This window comes from Schistocerca gregaria, chromosome 6 (assembly GCF_023897955.1).
Source record: "Schistocerca gregaria isolate iqSchGreg1 chromosome 6, iqSchGreg1.2, whole genome shotgun sequence".
Taxonomy (NCBI): domain Eukaryota; kingdom Metazoa; phylum Arthropoda; class Insecta; order Orthoptera; family Acrididae; genus Schistocerca; species Schistocerca gregaria.
Window position 1 is genome coordinate 161,284,253 of NC_064925.1, and position 22,541 is coordinate 161,306,793.

The 22,541-nt window shown below is 42.1% G+C and overlaps 1 protein-coding gene across 1 annotated transcript in view; it reads right to left on the minus strand.

The window, feature by feature from the left end:
- Window positions 1-21,461, minus strand: part of LOC126278166 (zinc finger and SCAN domain-containing protein 22-like) — a 707,092-nt gene extending 685,631 nt beyond the window's left edge. The window contains exon 1 of the mRNA XM_049978061.1: window positions 20,663-21,461. Coding sequence (XP_049834018.1) covers window positions 20,663-20,869 — 207 coding nt within the window. The 5' untranslated portion in view covers window positions 20,870-21,461. The remainder of the gene's footprint in view (window positions 1-20,662) is intronic.
- Window positions 21,462-22,541: the final 1,080 nt, after the last annotated feature.

The window sequence follows — 22,541 nt, forward strand, 5'->3', positions numbered from 1 at the left end:
GTCTCTGAAGTAAGGCCTTTGCAGCAGTTTACATCTCCGCAGTCTAACGTAAATTTAAGCACAGAATTTATTACATGGCTCTTATAAAGGCAGTTGTTTAAACGAAAATAGTGTAACAAAGAAGACAATATTATTTACTGAAAAAATTGCTAGACAAAGCTACAGAATTTCTGCTGCTGTTATAGCTGACTAAGATTTGCTTATATGCTGTATCGAAAGCAAATTTAAATACATATCTTCTCTCTAAGTAGATATCAGCTCATGGGACATTTAAAATGACTGAATAACAAGTCCTTTCTTCCAATATAGATAAACGTACTTTCAAATGTTAAAGGAGTTCCGTCTTAAGAGTGAGATATGATAAACAAGAACTATTTTGAGACACTTACATAAGATAAATTGATGTGATATGTTAGTAAGAAAACAAGCACCATAATAATACGTGGATATATATTTGATGAACTTGATTGTTGTGCCGAAGTAATAACATCGTATAGTTAGAAAACCCAGTTACTAGTAAAAGCAAATATAGATTACGGAAATTCATTGATTAATAACAAAATTATTTTCTACTAATATTTAAAGAGACAGCTCCACATATGACTTCCTAACAGTCCTCCCATTCCTTTCGGTCGCAGCACAATGCCGAAAAACTGTGAATCAATGTCCAAGATTTAAAATTTCAAATGCAGAGTTGTTGTGTGGTATTAAAAAATATTGATTTCGTAAGCCCCTCAGCACAATATCTAGCACACTGACCCTGACAAAAATCACACTGAATGCTGGCGCGATTACGGATTAGGCACTATGTCGTATTTGGAATGACTATCTTTCAAACTCCTACTCAACCACGCAGTTTAAGCTTTTCCGTGTTTTCATTAAAAGATGTCAGGCAAAAAATAGAAGAGTTTTTAAAAACTTGGCCAGTCCAGATTTCTCCACCCTCTCTTGACCATTCGGAGCAGTTGCATCGTGTCTAGTGAAATGCCCTTCGGTTTGACGTTTAACTTTATCATTGGTATCAACGGCAATCGTAATTCGAAGCTATTGTGCTTCTTTCGGCTTTTGTACCCGTTAACACAAATTGGTTATAGTACAATCTGAATATCCGAATCCTTCGTGCAAATTAAGCATGCCCCCACAACCCGTTAGTTTCAAATACGGCAAACTATTTTGGGCGAGAGAAGCCAACCTTTCTGAAATTAATGCAGATATTTGTGGCTTTAGACGTTTAGCTTATTTGTTCAATCGGAAGTCATTGAATAATGGTTTTTTGTTTTTCGTGGTATGACTGAAGTCGAAAAATTGTCGTCGTCAGAAGAAAGTATCCCTATGACTAGACCTGCTATACAGAATAATTGTTGACTTCCTAGAATTTTTATTTTCCTTCATAAACAAATAGTCGCAATAATTTTCTTAGAAAAGTATTAATCTTGATTTGTCAGCAAATGCACTCGAAGTGAATTACTTGACAAACTGTCGCTTCTACTTATGAGCTGCCAATAGCTACAGAAAAACCCAGATGACTTGGCAAAATGAATTAATATGACTTCTTGTGAACATATGACACTAGTTCGTATCATATAACATCGAATGCGTAGACCAAATTTATGTTGAGCTCCGATTCTTCTCATTGTTCTTGAAATGGATGCAGTAGATATTAAGAGGAGTTGGTAATAAGGATAATTTTATGTAAAAATATCAGTTTCGTATGTATGAAGCTACATATTGTACTGGCAGATGCAATACACTTATATATGCAAATGGAATGAGAGTAGATGAAAAAAGGTAACCATTGCTCCGTTCATAATCATGGATAAGTTCATTTAATTGTACTTATGGACAAAGATGTTGTCACTCACGAGATTTCAATAGTATGTTTAAGGATCTTATATTGTATGTCTTCGAAAATCCGCAAACTACTTTGATGCATATTTCCAAAAGTATTGCTCCGTAAATTTGTATAGTGGTGTGGAGAACAATAATTTAAGTAGAGCAGTTGCTTACTGAACACTATTTACAGGATGGAACGAACAGAGACTACCTCCAAAATACGTTGAATTATTTTAGAAGACAATGCTTTGGTCATATAATAGGATATGCTTTTTCAACCCTGAAGTAACAGATAAACCGTGTAATTTGATATGATACAAACAATAATATAGCTCAATGGCGATAATTCTGCTTGGCCCTTATGGTGTTCTTGTTCTTGAGATTTGTGATATGCGGAATCTGTTTAGAACGCTAAGGTGACTTGAAAAGATATGTATGCAAGAAGATCGAACCTTGGAATTACTTTGCGAATTCACAAATACGTCTGTAAATCATCTCAATACCCAGTAATTATATTTTTGTAAGGCATCTTTATAAAGTTGTAGTTCGGGAACGGCGGTAATTGTTTACCAACATGAGTATTAGGGTCTACTTTTCCACCGCCTGTACGTATTAATTCTTCCAGTAGTTTACTTTATTTCGTGCTTCATATCGATCAATTATTTACGTCGGTAACAACTGTCATAAAATCAGACCATTTTACGTGAAATAACAATGAAATGTTAACACGGAAATGATTATAAGAGCTCGCGAACATTTACATGTTTTAAAATCCACAAACTATGTTAACAGCTTTGCTACTAGAATCTAAATAATTGTTCCTTCACTGATCATGACATTGGCTTTTATTTTTAGCTTGGTAGTTTTAGTAACGAAACTTGAGCCTTAAGCGTTTAGTGAAAACTACTTAACTATAATAACAATAAGAACTGGGTAACAAGGAGAAATATTACGGGACTGATGTTGAATTGCAGTCACTTCGGCGTTCGAATAGCAAACCGAGCTGTATCACGTTTAACTGTGTCTTCTAAGCACAAAATAATAAAAAAATCAATGCATGTAATGCAACATATAGCAGAAATTGCAGAACAATCTTATCGGGATGTGGTGTGATGAACAGCGCTACTGAAATTGCCTTATTACGACATCTATGCGAGATGTTATTATATCGAATATGTATGCCAAGACTTATAGTGTATTTGCTTTTTCAGAGGTGTTGTTACATACAAATGTTGCTTCACTTGGTTCCTTTAGCTGCTCCAGGTAGAGTGATTGCTGATCTCACTGCACTATTACTTGCCTCCTATTACTTATAGCTACTTGTAAAGCGCTGTTTGTAAAAATTTTTGAACATGCACCTTTCAAAAATAACCAGTTGATGTGATTCCCCAGGAAAGATAAGTTTTATTGTAGTGTAAATGTTATGAAATTAACGTGGTTCATTTGCTCTTTTATTTTGAACTTCATCATTTCCACGCATTTTCGGAATCGCACTATTGATGTGCACAACTGAACACAACTCGGTAGCTGTGTAATAGTTATTGCTATAGGCTACAAAGCAAAGGAAAATAGCTAAAAGACGGGCTTCCTAATGTTTCTTGTCTATATGCAACGCATATCGGGTTGTTTAGCCCTCTTGTCATCAATAAAAAATGCATATAGATATTTTATTTTAGTTTTAAGGATTGAAATATGCCAGTTGCGATAGCAAAGTCATTACAGCCACTGGAGGAAGCAGTAAGCAATGCTGGTGGGACTATAATGCAAGCATAGATGCCAATGACGTGCATGATGTGGAAAAGTACCCAAGACGCACATATGAAGATTTATTTCACCACAGGACACTTTGGTTTTTGTGGACGCCTTACAATGCACCGTGTGTCACTCTTGGGAGAATGAGCAACGATGGTATCGTCGGAAGTTATTAGACGCAACGATTTTGATTAATCCCATTAGTTGGTTTTCTAACGACTACGCTGTTTACCTTGACTTGGGCACGAGCAGCGGTCGGAGATATGCGGCTTGTTTTGGAAAGCGGGCAGTTTACGGCGAATAGAGACCACGATCCGAGAGTGCGGTCAGCCTTTATGGCATCGCTGCGTCACGTTCGAAGAAACTACAGGTGCCAGTGACGCAAACGAACTTACGTCTCGACTCAGAAACGATTCTCCTTCCATCAATTTTTAGGGACGCTTCGCAGCGGGATTAAAATATCAGCGTGTCGACAGTAGCTGTCCATTTGTGTCGAGGAAGACATGACGTAAAAGCGACTGATATAGAATTCCTTCGCGAAGGTCTCCATTTCGCGTGACAGGTGTATCTCTATGTCTCTTCAGGAGACTGATACACCTGTAAAATTGTATACCAAACAAGACACCAACTCCTACGTAAGTCACTGGCGAGACACGGTGTTCGTACTGGGAATGAGAAGATTCTCTGCCCACTCTTTAGCTACAGGATAAAGTTGGAATGATACCTTCCGCAAGGTCTTTGACTGATTCCCTCCTGCATTTCTGAGTTACAACTTCGCCGCCTCTGATCTCGATATCGGTGGGGTACTAAACTCTCGCCTTTTTTTCCTTTTATTTTTTATATTTTGGTTAATTGCCTTTCGGAACTTGCTCATACGGCATCCCAACAATGAAAATGTTACAGTACTGTTTCTTTTGACAATCTAGAGTACACATTCGTTTAAGCAGTACCTTCGTACGATGTGACGTAGCCTTAACAAAGGACAGATTACCACATAAAATAAATTTTACGTCTACAGTATACTGAAACAAGTGAACAAGACGAAAATGTAACATAGGGTACATAGAGGCAGTACGCCATAAAAATCCTACTGGTGTACAATAATAAATGATATATCACCGTTGATGAACATTAAGGGCATTCCAAATTTAATCCATAATAACGACTATGCATCCAAATTATCAATAAAAGCTTCCTTTACGTGACGTGTAAGAAATGCTTCAAAAGAGGCAGATAGAGAATTAAATATGTCATTTTAAGTAGCATCAAGGTAGAACATGAGAACAATATAGAGTAAATAGATAAGGGTATTGCAGCTATACGTATAGTTCCACTCGTACTTAGACATGTACTTGTTGGAAGTACGTACTGACATGCATTTACAGGCTGAGCGTACCATATTCTGCTGAGTAGCACGTGGTCATAGTTAATTGTGCTTGGGTCTTCCCCATCCTAAGTACCAAGAGCGTTCGATTAGTAATGCAGGGAGCTATATGTGGACATTGGCACTATTGACGAAATCGTGCAGCACTTCATGCATTACTATATCGCAGGATGCTAACAAGGATTGGAGGCTGCTTGGGAGCTGATGACCATGTAATGACGTTCTTGTGGTCCGTGTTCCGAGGACATTATAGGCATCTTCTTCCTCTCCGCAACTTTCATTGCGGTTCAGCTGGGTGGAACAACAATGTTGCGCCTGTCATCACGTCGTGCGGCAACCCGAGATACAGCCTGCAACCAGAGTGCTGCAGACTCTGCATGTACGTGTTCGAGTATGTGTGTGTGTGTTGTGTTCTTGTGTTCTGAAAAAATCTACGCAGACATCTTTACAGCCGCCGAAACTCTACGAGTGCTGGTTTCATCTTTGAAGCATATGTTAACGTATTTGACGTTTGCAACTTTTCAGCGAGTCAGTCGACGAGAAAATGCCAGTCTTTGCAGGCAGTTCGGTTCTCGACCGAAATGTCAGTGTAGGATACCCACAAATTTTCAATAAAAGTCTTCTGGGCGTGTTGCTGCGCCATGGTGTGACAAAACTGCAGACATTATTGCAGTGAGTTTCATTAGGACGCCTGCAAACGCGATATTTTATTAAAATGTCCACAAGAATTGATATGCGTATCACAAATTTCGGCGTCAGATACATATGTTCGATTATTTTGTTTATAAATAGCAGAGACTTTTATGTAAAAATATCCATACTGGCTCTGAAGAAAGGCCTTTGAATCTTACAAATTAAACTACAAGTACATAAAATGCATTGCTTACAGTTACCAAAACAACTTTCTTTAGCAATGGTTCGTTTAGAGGGTTGAGGGTTATACTCTGTCGTCTTCTAAATAACACTCGTCTTTACATCACTGAGATGTGGCTGAGGTAGAATTCACAGCTGACTATGTGTTCGTTTTGTAAGTCGTCAAACACATCCCAAAAATGTATCTACAAGAGCGTACTAACGTTCCACAAGAATCATTCATTTTTCAAGTGCATGTTACGATAAAACGTACGTATTTCGTTACTGTAACCTAGAAATACTTATATGGATGTGTTTGGTGTTAAAAGACGATTCGCACATTCGCCATAAATGCAAATGGACTGCATTTCATTATTTCAAAAACGTCTATCTAAGAAAGAGGGAATGATTTTCTAGTTGTGTTTTCTATACACTAATTTTGGTTACTGTATGCTCTGCTAGTTTTGTAAAGTAAAAGCGAAGGCTTTGGTCTTGCAATCGGCAGGAATGAAGTTATAAATCCCCGTCTGCCCATACACACTTATGGCTTAAGTCGATTCCCTTAGTCACTTAGACAGGTGGTGTCCAAAACAACATCGACTTATTTGTAGTCAAATCCCTTCCCAAACTGAAATTCTAAGGACGGTTAAAACAGTCGTGACGCTCCTTTCCCTCCAATCATTGCTGTACGAAGTGCTGCAGGTAATGGATGGACTGTTTCGCTACTAGCGTATTGTGCATATGAAACCCAGCTTAAGGTTTTAGAATCTGTTTGTTGTTCCCGGAAATACAGAAAATAAATGATCACCAATGTAAATTTAAGGTTAGTTGTAACGTGTGGATGAAAGCTAAATAAGTGCTGCCTGTGACATACAGATTGTCACTACAGTGGTTTTGGACATAATTAGTCAAAATTATGATTGTGGCAGGAAAATAATATTGTTCTTTGACTTCTTATATGCGTTATTGCGAATATATTATTGTATGAGTCGATGCGAGAAGCTTAGTTAATATTCTGTCTCGATCTCACTCGAACCTCTTACGCAAATCAAAATTTTGCCATTACGAGCTAATTTAGTGTCTTCATTAACTAAAACTAAAACCTTATTTTAAACGCTGAAGTAACCAGCTGACATCTGCCTTATACTGTATTTCGACATTAGCGACTGGGATGATTCCCTGAGCACAGAAGTTTTTTCTGGTGTCATCTCATTCACTAGATCGATGGAGCTGCCATTTAGAGTGTAATTATCGATTTTCGTTCAAGGAGCGCCGTACCACCAAACGCCTTAGAATGCTTGCTTAACCATAGGGGAAATAAATTGTGACGAGTTTCGAAATTGAACACCTTGCTTCATAAAGAAAAATCGTTCAAGAAAAGATATTTGCTTTACCATCATATAGGTATTAATTACTGTAGAAAAAAAAAAGATCCAAGAAAGCTCAGAAAGCAAAAGAACTCACACAAGAACGCTGTAAAACATTTTCTTCGCAACTTGCAATGGCCCATGGACAGGACACTTGAGATTGGCATAATATCGGCGATACATAAGATTCCGTGTATTTTTGATAACGCTTTGAAATCCAGAAAAATGCGAACAATACATTGCTGAATTTGCAGTAAATTCAACTGAAATTTCATTCATATATAATCACGTACCTTTCTATCTGGATTTTCTCTAACTGTTCCCAGCACGGATTATCACGAGAGAGAGAACAGAAATAAAACTGCAATATTTGTCAAGGAGTCATCGCGACATCAGTGTGAAAAAAACTGGCACTCGTCTCCTTCAGAAGACGTCTAATTCTTTAATTAATGCATAGCATCTCGTCTTCACAATTAATAGTTGCTTTGGAGGCGCAATGTGAGGAGCCACTCAGAAATACCATCAGTTTTTCGATTGTAAATGGCTGGTTAATCTGTGAGTCAAAATTTCCGGGTAATAAGTCACATTGATTATTCGTAAGCTTCTTAGAGGCAGAGCTGACTATATTCTGTAGTGTATGACACAGTTCAGGAAGGTGCAGGATCGTTCGTCTCTCTTTCAAGAACAAAACCGTTTCAATTTCCTTCTCGTACAAAGACACATATATGTCAACATATTATTAAATCTTCAATCGCTCGATTCACATAATGCAGAATAACAATGAACAAGAGGAATACAGCTAAATGCATCCTACTAATTCACCAGTGCATATTTCGAATAAGACAACTCAAAACTCCTTTATTATTGAACGTTCCGCTCTGAGAAACTTTACTGTAAAATGAAAACGAACGTTTTCAGTTTCTCTCGGAAGATTGCCATTTGTATGCGGCATGAAAACTATGAAGGATCACATAACGCGCGTTTATTAAAATAATTTTTATTCCCAGACATTATCAATTTTGTAATTTTAAATTACCTGCTTGAAACGTTACAAAATTTAACTTTAGACCGATTTGCAGCACCATAGGCAGAGAACACAATTTACAAGTGACAGTTCTTGGTACCCGATGAGTCTATGTCTGTTGTGCTGCACACTGATGTGAAGACGACCGGTCTTTTCACTGTTGAAACTGGCAACGTATATGTGATTGCTGTATCTGTCAAAATATTTCTATATCCAGATACAATCACGGTTCTCTCCAAATGATATTTCATGATTGTATACACAGACAATGTCAGTAAAACCCGGAAACCCCAGTGATAAAGATATGTAGCGACACGCTGGTGGTAAGATCTACGGGATAATGTCCTAAATATTTTCTGTCCATCGTGTTGCACGGTTTCAGTGTATTTAAAGAACGGCGTCACGGACCCAACAAATACACAAATACCTTAGTTCGAGCAATAACACGAAAGTCACGTATTAACACTACGTCGGGTTTAAAATTACTGATAACACGTTGGCTATACAATATTGTAAACGTTATAATGTACTTTCTATTTTTGCACTTGGTGACGAATGAAAAATGTGTAAGGTAATAGACGCACATCTGTGTGACAGATGTTCGAAATACACATATTTGACGGGGAGGAAGTTCCCTTAGATTTGAAGGAATGGTTATCGTGTCTAGGAGATAGTTTCTTGGCCGGATCTAGTTGCCTGTGAATAAACAACGCAACATCAACTTTTGGTGGTTCCATGACTCCGTTATTTAAATAATTGTAATGGTATTGGTTACATAGATCTTGAACATACTAGGGGCTCTCTTCTTAACTCCAAATCACTCATCAAAAGAATAATGAATGACTTAAGAGACTGCAGCTTCTAGCTGATATTTCTTGGTAACGCACTTTTTACTGCACACGCACATATATGACACGCTCTCGTCCGAAGCTCAGTGGTCAAGGTTTTTGGTTCCATGTGGAGGACCCGGGTCCGATTCCCGGTACTGTCAGGGATTTTCCCGTAGTGTGAAGTAGAAACATGATGCACCCAGCCTCGTGCTGCCATTTGAAGAGCCAGACTAGTGAGCAGTAGCGGCTACAAGGTTTACAAAGCCGACAACTGCCGAGAGAGCTGTATGCTGACTCCCTGCCTCCCCGTACATTATCCGCATGATGGCGCTTGGAAGAGGAGGATGACATGGCCGTCGGTCGGTCGCTATTGACCCGTCATAGTTGACGGCCTCAGGGATTGTGTTTAGTGGCAGCAGGGTGTAATATGTGCATTCTGAGAGGTTGTAGTGTTAGTGATTAGTTTGTCACGGTCATCGGTAGCGAGATGGCACTCAGAGGCCAGTCCGCGCGTTCTCTGTTTTTTGCACTGCATGCAGTAACTGTGCTGAGGTTAGAGGTGAACAATATTTTAACATTCATTCTAGGGTACAACCACGCCCCAATGACGTGTACGTATATCTTTTTAACAGCTTTAGCTGATTGAACGGGGTCGTATTGTGGACTTGGGGGAAGATGGATGGATATATCGACTGACTGATGCACATGTTGCGTACAACGTATCGGTCGTGTGTCGGTGCTTTCTTGAGCCATCTGTGGAATATTCCTTCCCCATGTAGACCAGATACTGGACGTCCGTGTAGTAAGTATGCACGTCAAGTTCGACTCATTGTGCGAGCAGCGGTGGCTGAAGGAACATCGTCTGGGGATAAAATCTGGAAATATCTTGCACCAGCTGTGTCATTAGGGCAGCTGAGAACCGTCTGCTAGCAGCAGGATTAAGGTCATGCGTGCCTTTGGCTAGGCTAAAACTCACACCACGACACCGCCAAGCATAGCTACTTTGGTGTCATGAGTGAATTCACTGGAAAGTGGAATTGCGCTGTGCTGTTTCCAGTTATGAGAGTAAGTTCTGCCAGTCTGCCTGTATGGCATAGATCTGGTGAGCTGCCTGCTCCATGTGTACTTCCCCTAGACACAAAGATCCCAGCCTAGGCTTCATGGTGTGGAGGGCCATAAGTTATTCGCAGTCACATTTGCTGTTTCTGCAAAAAGGAAGATAATCCGTGTCCCCTACACTGTACTGGGCTTTATCCTCCTGCTACTGTCTTTTCTTCTACAGGCAGGTGTTGTGCCTTTTCAGGAAGACAATGCACGTCCCCATATGGTTGCTGCGACGCGATGCGCTCCTGTTAGTGTACAGCAACTACCCTGGCCAAGCCGGCCGCTGTGGCGCTCCAGTCCGGAACGGCGCTGCTGCTGTGGTCGCAGGCTCGAATCCTGCCTCGTGCCTGGATGTGTGTGATGTCCTTAGGTTAGTTAGGTTTAAGTAGTTCTAAGTCTACGCGACTGATGACTTCAGATGTTAAGTCCCATAGTGATTAGAGCCATTTGAACTACGCTGGCCAGGGAGAAGACCACATCTCTCGCCAATTGAACAAATATGGGACATGGTGAAGCGGGAACCCACTCGCTGTCTAGGGCCAGCGAGAACCATTACTGACCTGCAACTGAAGGCGCAAGATGCTTGCGACAGCCTGTCGAAGGATGCTATTCGGCAGCTTTCGTTTGCATAGGGGAATAACGCTTGCATTGCCACCAGAGTTGAGAGTGCTCTGTGTCCCGATGCCACTGTTTGGGCACCCTTTACTGTGACGTATGTGTTTCGTTTGATCTGAATTTGTTATTGTATACTCTTGGAATAATAACTACCTGCCACTTCATTTCGTAAACAAAATGACCTTGTGCTTGGCGGTGCTGCGTTTTTTGTCCCCGGTAGTGTATATCAGAAGCCGTCCTGGCGTTTCTATCAACCTGCCAGCTAGCCTTGCGTTTCAGCATCATCTCACAGAATACGTCGGACTTGTCCGTGTTTGCCTGGCGGGCTCTGACGCGGCACCGAGATGCCGTGAGTAGCAATGAGTCTCATCCCAGATCTCAGCGCGTGGCGGGAGACAATGCCAGCAATTAAGCGGCGAGCAGGTTCTGCTAAGGCGGCACTGGCTTTTTTTCTCACCCGAGTACACGCTCTCTACAATTTAAATGGCGCGCATGACGTGCAAGCGGGGACGATGCCAGGGAGAAGAAAAAGTGGTTCGCCAGCGAAACACGTGTCATTTATCGAAGCAGTAAATAAAGGGCAGCGCGTAGCGCAACTTCTGTACTGGGTGTCCGTCAGATACGCCTTGCCTCTCGTCTCCTCTGCGGCTGCTTGTCTTCGGCGCCTCTGCAGCGCCAACTGAAGCCCGCTAGGCATTCCTTGTTCAGGAAAACTGATAGTATGTATCTATCTATCTGTACTTAGCAAATTTATTATACGGGCTGAACCCGAAATCCACCGACAAAATTGCGGTGGCTGTTCATGGGCATTCTCTGCAGTGGCTCGTCAGAGAGTAAATGAATTTCGAGTGATTTCATACTTGCTGTTAATAATAGCAATAACCACTCTTCACTGTCAAGCTTACAGTTAGTAGGCCTACTGCTCGATTACGTATAGGGTTTGTTTTTCCATCAGCGTTTGTTGTACGCTATAAGATATACGCAGCGGTGCAGGTATATTTACTGGCGATGCGTTGAGCAAAGTGCACCTCCAGGACGGTTTATCGAGTGAAATCGGCGGCTACCAAGTCAGTGTGCTATTGTATAGGTACATGCGTTGTACGTCGTGTTGGTGCCATATTACAGGATTATTTACTGTTCTAAAGACGTTACCACTGGAACAAAGGCAACTGGGGCAATAAGCGGACTACGTCAATATTACATTTTTAGTCTCTAACGAGCTACCGAAATTCAGAGGTACCTTTTGTCTCTAACGAGTTACCGAAATGCAGAGGTACGTTATAGCAAATTACTCTGATAACGTCCCTGAACACCTTGTGAAGTTTTGTTGGTGGATTTCGGATTTACCATGCACAGTTCCTCAGGTATTTTTAGCCGCTTCTTCATCTACGTAAATACTCCGCAAGCCACTGTATGGTGCAAGAAGCGTGTACCTTTTGATAGCACTAGTCACTTCTAGCTATTTTGTCTAAAACTGACATGGTGAGACCGTGGCTGTATACAATTAATGTAGGTTGATTCTTACAAAGAAGAAAACAGCAACCAGCCACTATTAATACTGCTATTTATTTAAGTGAATAGCGCCGTCATTTACTTCACTTAAATAAATAGCAGTATTAATAGTGGCTGGTTGCTGTTTTCTTCTTTGTAAGAATCAACCTACATTACTAGTCACTTCCTTTCTCGGTCCACTCGCAAACAGAGCTAGGGGTACACGCCTCCGTAAAGCCATAATTTCTCTTATCTGAGTGGTACTTACTCAAAATGCATGTTCGTCCTCCAGTCAGATTCAAATAATGCTTTCTTAATAGTGTGAAACGAAAGTCGTGTTTTCTCCAGGGATACCTATTTGACTTCATGAGACATCTGAGTAATACTCTCGTATTGATCGAAAAGAGTTGGAACAAATCCGGCAGCCCAGCTTTGTATTGGTTTGATGCCTTCCTTTAATCCGACATGGTGGTTATCCGAAATACTCGGGCAGTGTTCAAGATTGAGTTGCACTAGAGACAAACTTGTAGGGAGCATGCTAAGACACAACATCATCATTGGAACAATAGCATATGGAACTATTGATGGAAGGAATCGGCGGGGGCGATGCAACGGATCATGAATGATGCTGGATTTAACACGTACGCGGAAATGAAGAGGAATGCAGACAAGGAATGCATACAGAAGAGAGGAATGGCGCTGTGTTGCAAACCAACCTCAGTGTTGAACATTAAAAGAAGAAGAAGAGTGTTCTATACTCGGTCTCCTTTATAGATGAACTAAGCTTTCCTAAAATTCTGCCAGTAAACCGAAGTTGGCCATTCGCCTTCCCTACTACTGTCCTCATGTCCTAGTTTTGCCTATATATTTAATCGACGTGACTGCGAAAAACAGAACACTACTAATGCTGTATCCTAACAATGTGGGATTATTTTTGCTGCTCATCTGCATCAAGTTCCATTTTTCTACATTTGGTGCAAGCTGCCTCTAATCACACCTTCTAGAAATGTGGTCTAAGACATCTTGCATCTTCCTATCATCACTCAACGACAAAGCCTTCCGTACACCGCAGCGTCATCAGCAGAAAGCCGCCGACTGCAGCTCACCCCATCCGTCAAAACATTTATGTGTATAAAGAATAAGAACGCTCCTTTCACACTTCCCAGGGTAGCTCCTGATGATACCCGTGACTCTGATGAACATTCGCGGTCGAGAGCAACATACTGGGTGTTATTATTTAAGAAGTCTTAGAGTCACATTCTCCAAATAGATACCTTCGTAGATGCTAAATTTCTCCCATACCAAACACGTATGAAAATAGAGTTGATTGACGTTTTTGACAAACTGGCTCTATAAGCACTACACAAGTTACACTACACAAAACATCAATGCGGCAGTGGCCCTGCAGTATGTATAGCAATCCGATGATGGCGACTTGAAAATGAGGGCGGAACGCAGGTCAATAGAGGAACATGATGATTCCGCCACATACCCGGAAAAGATTTGTGGAAGATAACAAGGGCCGCGGAAGACTGTGTTTGCATGTAAAACAACACAGTAGAACCCCACATGTCCCAACAGTAAGAACTTGGACCTTGTCAGCAATGTTTATTTTGACAGAAAAAATCATGAGTTAGTTGTGCTACACAGCTTTGATAGAAGTCATTATTCTACATTCGACACTTTCGTCTGTTTATGTCATAACACAATTGAGTTTTAGGTGCTGAATAACGCTATACACCACGCATCCTTGCTTTCACAGCATTAAATACAGATATTCAATATTCATTGCTACAAGCCGTTTTATGATTCAAACTCTTGCTGATGGAATCGAAAACGATAATAGCAAAATAAAGTTTATATATATCAGATCAACACGTATGTAAGGGCCAGCTACCAGTTAATAAGTGTAACTGGTATGCAGCTAGAACTGATGTAGACTTTGTTCCCCAGCAAAATGGTTGTGGTGACCGAAGCTAATGTTTTCTCCAAGATGACGCAACACTTTCTTAAAACAGAACCCTCTGCTGCAAGTGTATTTTACGATCCAAACAGATGACTAACTTTAAAACAAAATGTAACTGAAGCACTAAAAGGATGTTTTTCGTGTTTCGTAATTAACAAATCCTCTGCCATTCTGGAGCCTTGTGGACAAAAGTTCAGACAGAAATTAACACAGACTTCCGGAGGGAAAATGTTATTTCGCTCTTTAGGTCTTAAGCTATGTTATTGTCAAATTGGTAATGGATAACCACTAGGAGAGTTGATAAAACATTTGAAGCCATTGGTATACGTTCAGTTCTCAATCCTGTATACAGATACTGAGGTGAATCTTAATTGCCTTAACATTAATTTTACATCTGAGGGCGATTATTCCCGCAAAAGAGTCTGTTCACAAAGAGATACTTTATTCGTAGGCACCAGTACTGCGTATTAATGAACCTATGGCTTTGAACAAAAACGCGAACTTAATTCTCTACACAGGACATTCCCGAAAAAATTTCCCGAAAAAATCATATTCATATTTAGTAAATTCGTTTGCACTAGTTAGGTGCTCTCTAGTTGAGCTATCTGCCACTTGACTAGAATGACAAAAGAGGAATGCAGGCGGCAAAAATGGGATTTTTAAGGTAAGTAAAATGAGATGAACTACAAAACAGTATTATAAGAGAAGAGCTTAGTATATATTGTATCAGTGGAAATATAACAAAATGAGCAAGGATGCATGAAATGTTAACAACGCATCAGTGGAACGGAGGAAGACAGGTTCGTTAAACAAGTAACAAATTATAAACCAAAAGAAAAGAGACCTGTAGGACGACTTAGGAACAGATGGCTTCAGTGATTACGGAACGAACTGTAAGCTAATCCTTGTTGTCAAGAAGAGGAAGAAAATGAAGAAGAAAACTTACGATACCTGTTGGTCAGTTGTGATTGATCCACGTGAATCGAGTCTCTTTTTGAAGACAACCGTACACAGAAAAGTATCATCAGGACATACAGAAGGTAAGTTCATCGTCAAAACAAACATGCTACAGATTCATATTCCCATTGCAGACGACAGCACAGATATTTGGAATTAAAGAACAGAGTCAGTAAGGTATTGTCAAAACTGAAACTTCTTTTCTGTGTTCATTATTCAGTGCCAACTGGAGGGTAGTAAGTTTACGTCGGTACCGAATGGTTCTGTGATCCGACATCGACGTCGTGTTCAGTACTGCTGGAGCGTCCTGCTGTCAACAGTCTCATCGTACAATTATTTTGTTCATCACTGTGACGTACCGATAATCCAGCCTGAAGTATCAACGCAGTAGAACATAAAGCAGCACGCGTTATGACACCTGACATTTTCCGACGAAGGTAATTCACACTCCTGTCATTCAAAGAGATATATGGATAAGCACTTTAGGGCTACGTTTGGAAACTGTATTTATGGTTCTCTTTCTCTCTCAATAAAAGTGGGTGTCTGAACAAAGAACAATAAAGCGTAAGAAGAAATTGACGACGTAAGCTGTTTCTGTATGATTTTTCAAGCATACACTTAAACGAAATACTAATGGTACAATGATGGTCTATTAAAGTGCAGATTTCGATTTGTGATTTCTATTGTAGCCCATTCTATATTCGCTTTTCATACACAACACGGGGTATACAATAGGGACCTTTCTTGACTCAACACCGAATTACCGTATGTTTCAAGAAACAGCGCAGGCCAAAAATAAGGTCAATTCCACTCTTATCTCAACTGCAGTCCAACACCTTACTGAAAATGGCTTGCAAGCGCTGGACGGGGCGTTGCGAAATGTCGCGGGCCACTGCTGACTTTTCGAACTCCCTTTTTTCGGGCAACAGTTGTTGAATATAGTGATAATAATATCTGGTGGTTCCACAGCCCTGTTTCTCTGTCACTCCCATTGCTTATCTTTTTGCACCATGGCTAAAAATCGCCTCATGGGGACACGTGAATGTTGATCTACTGTCTTCTCCCCCTGAGAACACTGTCTTACAGAATATTCCTAAATGACATAGCAAATAACCCTTTTATGCATTACGTATGTAGTGCTCTGTCGTATTTCCCAACTGTGCAGAGAGGTACAACTGAAAGCCTTTAAATTCATCAATGGTAAGTGGTTTATGTATCTGGCAATTTAGCTGCGTATCATCTCAGGCATGAGATGCTTACGGTAATGATTTAAAACGAAACCTGCCGTAACGTAGTAAGATAGCAAGAAAAAAATTCTGGTGGTTTTCTTCCACTAATAACTACCTAAACTACCGCAGAAGACACCGTAAGTTTTGATAAGCACAGAAGTTCGAATTCCAAATTAGAGACATGATACCATCAAAATGGAAATATTTGTATTTCATCATTTCACACTATTAGAATTACAATGTTTGCACCTCACATTTTTCTACCAAATTACGCATTGCAGTTTTGGATCTTTTCATTTTGGGCTACAAAGCTAATGGTAGCGTAGATTTCGTCTCTTCCTCTTTTGTCTTGATTTTAGAAGATGGCAGATGGGGCTTCGAATCGTTTCTAATTTTTTTACTTATTTTATCTCTGTCCTATATGTTACATCAGTGAAAAAGACAGGGAGTTAAAATGAAGAATACCAGCCAGCTGCTTGCGACAGCTTAAGGCTACGCAGGTGGAGCATTGTAAATATTTATGCAAGAAGTGCGGGTATAAGACGTAAGCTAAATGCTACCTTTTACGTAACGGACATTTCGAAAAATTTTACGTTTGTCAGTTGTTTTCCACGAATGAACCCGAAATAGCACATAGCAGCATTGTGTTCTTCAGTTCCTTTAAATCAGGGACGAAAACATGCAAATATATCTTAGGATATATCGTTGGCAATAAGGTGTGGTACAGATCACATATTTTTAGTTTTATCAACAGTATACTAATTTTAAACAAAAGATTTCAACAAGGCCTTTAGCTGACGTTTCAACCCGTTCTTGTTTTGGAAAGGTGGTAAACCACACCCCACGTGCCACTGGCCCCCACCTGTTGACTCTCGGGGATTCGTGTATTGCACCTGTTGACACGTGAGACCACTTGTTGCCGCGCCGGCTCCCCTCCTGCCATAAGGCACGCGCGCGAACGTTTAGGGTGGAGCGAAGAGGGTGGGTACCCCCTGCATGTTGCACGTGGTCTGCACGTGGGGCACACAGCGCAGGAGGCAAGCGGAGCGGCACAATCCGCCAGTTTGCCGGTCTGCTAGCTCCCTAACAGCCGTCACACTCTGACGCCTCGCGCCGTGCTATACCGCTGGAACGGAGAAAGCCCATATCTATCGACAAAGTAGCCGGCGTTCATCCGCGGCAAATCATTGTTCCTACTTTGGCTACCAACGTTACCACCGTAACTACTACTGCAAACCGAGCAATATTTACAACGCAATCACTTTTTATCACTGACCAAATGCACTGAACTATCCTGAGAAGTCTTCAAGTTTTTGTGACTTTGACCCTTTTGAAACTTCGTAATGGTAAACTGAAATATGATTTGGTTTGGTTACTGTGGTTCTGTTAAGTCTGTTGAAATGCGTAAACGGCGGTGTTCACTTTGCCGAGCAGTTTCACAATCGTCATTGCCCGGTTCTACTATTATTGTCTCTTTCTCAGACGTCTTATAATCAGTTGCAGTTGCCACATAAAAATGTTCTCGTATTATACGTATTTCATCCAAAACACGATCAACTCATTATTTTGTAGGTTAATTATGATTTCCACCGAAGTATCAAGAACATTAGCGTTTCTCTGTAACAGGTAGCGTTATCCTAGTCAATGTAGCACATGGCGTCATGTTGCGCCATGAACTGCCCAAGTAGATCTAAAACATAAATGTCTGCCTGAACAGTATAATAAAATAATCTCTCTTAATTATTTTCTAGTGTTTTCAGACTGACGAAATATCCTCCAGTCTCGGTGGCTTTGACGAACCTTCTATGTCTACGACAATTACTCGCAACATTTCAACATATCGAGTATTGCTAGCTTCTCTCTGCGTGCATCGAAAGGTTCTTTTCCAATATTCAGATCTGCGAAAACTTTTCTTCCCACTAACTGAATCCAGCTGAGGAAATAGGACTTTTATCCAGCTGTACCGTAATATTGAAGGTGAATGTGTGTTCACTACAATAGGTGATATCCGGAAGATGTGTACTTAGCCATGTTGTCCTCTCTACGTAAGCTCAGAAATACGCAATATTTTTCTACCGTTGCAGGAATGTGTCTGATATTTCTACTGGCAGTTGATGTTTTTCAAACGAAAAAAGTACTCAAAATCTTTAGTATCTAAACAATATTTGCTTTCCCTAGTGATATGAACTGGGTAGTTTTAAAATTAACAAATGGCCTGAGTTCATTGCGTGTATGTTGCCATTGTGTCACTGTTTCAACTTCTGCATGTCATGATAGTATTTCAGTAAATGTTTTCCAGTCAGTTTGGCGTATTTTTGCAAACATTACGATGACAGTCTTCATAATAAAGTTCATGTAAAATATTTGATAACTGGCACATTTGACTAATTTTGTAACTGTCGTTTGTATGTGAAAGGTTTTAAAGGCGCTAGATTTGAATGTTGACAGTGCAATATTTGCTACTACCAGACTCCGTATTTGAAACTTCATGTCTGTAGATATGCCCGATAACTTCATTCGATAAGCTTTCCTTTATCTGCGCGTGTTATTATAACCACTAAACCGAGAAGAACATAGGTACAGCTTTGCAAGCACTGAATCACAATATCTGTGAAGTAAAAAACAGCATTTATCATTTTAAAAAAAAATTCGTGCTTCCCCTCGGTGACAATGACTGAGGACGATGATACTCTGTTACGTATAAAAAGGTGACAGGCCAAAAGAGAATACAAATAACGTATGTAGAACTGTAAAGAATTTCACTGTGAAATAATAGACTGTAAAATGGGATCCGTATTATTGAGTGTCGAAATTGTATGGTAAAACAAAATAATTGTCATCCTCACTAGATAAAATCTGAGGAACTGTCAAGAATTTAGTAAAGTGTTACGGTTAAATAACTTTCCTGCTGCAAAGCTGTTGTACACTCGAAAAACCTGTGACGTTTCCCTGCGAGTTACGTGTCAGACAGTACACAAGTAAGGAGAGCTGGTATCAATGGTACATATAGAGTTGTCGCGCTATGCAAAATTTGTGTTATCAGAACGATTTCTGAAATTAATTAATGTACCTGCCAAATTCACAGATTGGTTGGTGGCAAATAAAACTTAGCATCGAGTTTTTCGTATCTATCAAAGTTTGAACAGTTGTGTCAGTGGCAGCGTTACATTGCCAGACATGTTGCGTTTGCGACTGCAGTCTTTCTCGGCGTATTCCACTGATGAATTCTTCTCGGGTTATCACGACGCCACCACTCGGCTGATAACCTGAGAAGAATTCATCAGATATGTAGCTTGCTAACACGGTAGGATACCTGTATACGCGTGTCATTGTTAATATCTTCTCTATCCAAAACTAATACCTTTATTGCCGAAGTATTATCACTCACTCGCATAAGACCATACATTGGTCGTACATGACCGTCTGATCATGTACAAACAGTGTATCGTCTTATGCGAGTCAGAGGTAATACTTCTCCAGTACAGATATTTGTTCTGGGTAGCGAGGAAATTAACAGTGCATGCCGTTGCCCAGTCTTCTGGTTGCTGTTTCGAAAGAAATGAAGGATAGTCACTCAAGAATATTTCCACACTTTTCACCCGAAACTTCAAACACACTGCCTGGAAAGTCTTCAGGTCCGTTCTTCAGAGGAATAAATATTTAGTGTTTAGTAATCTCAAGAAATATGACTATTAAGGAAGGTACTTGTACAGGCAATGAAATGTTCGCGTCCGAAGAAATCATGACGTTGTCAACATTTAATTTGGGCTGAGAGCGGAGAGAAAGGGTTGTGGTTTCATACAGGAAACGAGAAGATTTTATAGTACAGTGTATAAAGCAAATGAACGAGGCCGTGCTTTGCAAAGCATGCAAAGCGAAAGGCAAAATGCAGTAAAGATGACGCAGTACTCCTATAGCTTATTGTGTAGTACGAGCATCGACGGAGTTCGATGTCATCGAGACGTGAACGGCGTACTGCATCTGTCATCGCGGACTGTTAAAGGAGATTACACAACGCGAAGCGCGCTCATCCGCCGCGTCAGCGTCCAAGAATTACAGAAGAGAGCGTCATGCGCGAAGGTCGGAGCTCCTCGCATCCGGATAAAGGGAAATGCCGCACAACTAGTCGGATCGCTTTCTTGGCGGGTTTCACGGGAGTGGTCGGTACACTTCCGCGTCGGATGCGCGCAGCGCGTGGATCCGGCGGCGTCACGTGGTCCTCGCGCACTGACAGATCAAAAGGCGTTTCGGTACTCACGTCATTGTCGTCCAGGTAGCCGTAGACCTCGAGCTTGTCGAGCCGGATGGTGCCCTGGAACGGGTAGATGAGCGTGCCCTGCGGGATGCGGGCGTTGGTCCACACGTTGACGCGCATTTCGGGAAGGCGGTTGGCGTTCCTGTCCACGGGACTCGTGGCCGTCAGCACGAGTGAGAACTCCTGAGGAATCAGCACGCACGTCTCCATCGTGAGAGTCCGGTAGTCGCTAAGGGCCGTCGTGTCAACTGTCAAAGGCTCAGCGCGCGCACTCGTCAGTCGGGAGAGGTTCCATTCAACACGTCTCACTCCACACGCAGTGTCACTGGAAGCAGTGCGGCGCTGACAGCGACCGAAAGGGTGCGAGGAAATACGTCCGAGTCCGAGCCTAACGACGTTCGCTTGCCGGGCGCAAACCAACGCACTGTCACTGAACACGAACGTCAACCCGCGAAGACGCTACCGCGACAGAGACAAGTGGCGGCGAGAGCGCGAGGAGGCGCACAGTGTCACTCCGCGGTCGCCGCGCTGACAAGTCCACGTGCTGTACCCATTGCTGTCCGCCAGTCGGCACCAGTTCGAGAAGAGACAACGCCCACTCTTGAGAGCCGGAGGAAGCCGCTAAGGGGTCACACGACCGTCCGCTGGCGATCGCGGGAGGAGCAGATCTGCGCGAGCTTGACTTTGACCTTGCTACCCCCCTCTTCGCAGCCACCCCCCTCCGCAACTCTGTGTCTCTCTCTCCCACCTCCGATCGCGCGACGTCAGAGCTGAGGGGCAGGATTTTTGTATCCCGAGTATCGCGCTGGCGAACGCCGGGCGCAGAACTGAGTGGTGCTGCTGCCCCGACCCGCGAGCGGCTACCATCGCCGCACCTTTCTCCCCTTCCCGCCCCCCTCCCCGCCTCGCCCCTCTCCGGCCACCTTACGATTTGTGGCCGCGCCGCAAGACGTCGGTCGCCCCAGCCGACTACCGCTGGCCGCTACCTTCTTACCGGCAACAAGGCGAAAAAACAGCTGGGGTCCCCGTGGCAGACGCCCCCCACCACCCGCCGGTCCCCCTCTCTACCTCTGCCCCTGGCCCCCCTACTCGGCGGGCGTTTTTTAACGTCTTGCGCGCGGCTCCCCTACCGCTTCCTTGTCTTTCGCCCGTACCTTAAAACAAGTGCTGCACCTCGGCGGCAGGTGGTCTGGCGCCGAAGGAGGAGTGGGGGAGGAGGGGGAGAAAAAAACCGGCCGCGCAAGAGCAAAAAAGCTCCCAGGAAGGCGGCGCAAAGGAGAGAGTATCTACCAACCAGAACGGAATTCCCTTCTCCTTTTTGCCGGCGCCCGAGCCAATAGGAGAGCTCGGCTACGTACACAATCAGCTAGTAGCGAGGAGCGCCGCACTGTCATAAAAGAAGCATCGAGCAGAATGCGAGCGCGAGGGCTTCTGCTACCAGGCTACACCAGTCCTTGAAGACGTCCGCGGCGGGGCTATCGTAAAATGTAATCTAGATTGGGGTACAGTCTCGTGCACTGACGCAACTGCTGCTTGCCCTCGCTCATGTGAAGGAGCGGAGGGGGAAGGCAACGAGGAAACGCACGTGACTGAACCACCTGCTCTTCGTTTACAAGAACTTCCCTTTCGGTGGTTAATTTCTTTTGCATTTTAGATACTGTACACACAAATGTGACGAACCACTTCTCATTTAATGTAGAAGCTAATTACTATCCATAGATTTAGTGACTGTAATAAGAAGCCCTCGAGCTACCTATTACGTGAACTTGTAAACCAGTATAGCCATGTCTCACTAAAATCCACGTACGGGTTTCCAAGAAATAACTACAGTGGAACATATTTTTCTTAGACGGCCGCTGTGGCAGAGCGGTTCCAGGCGCTT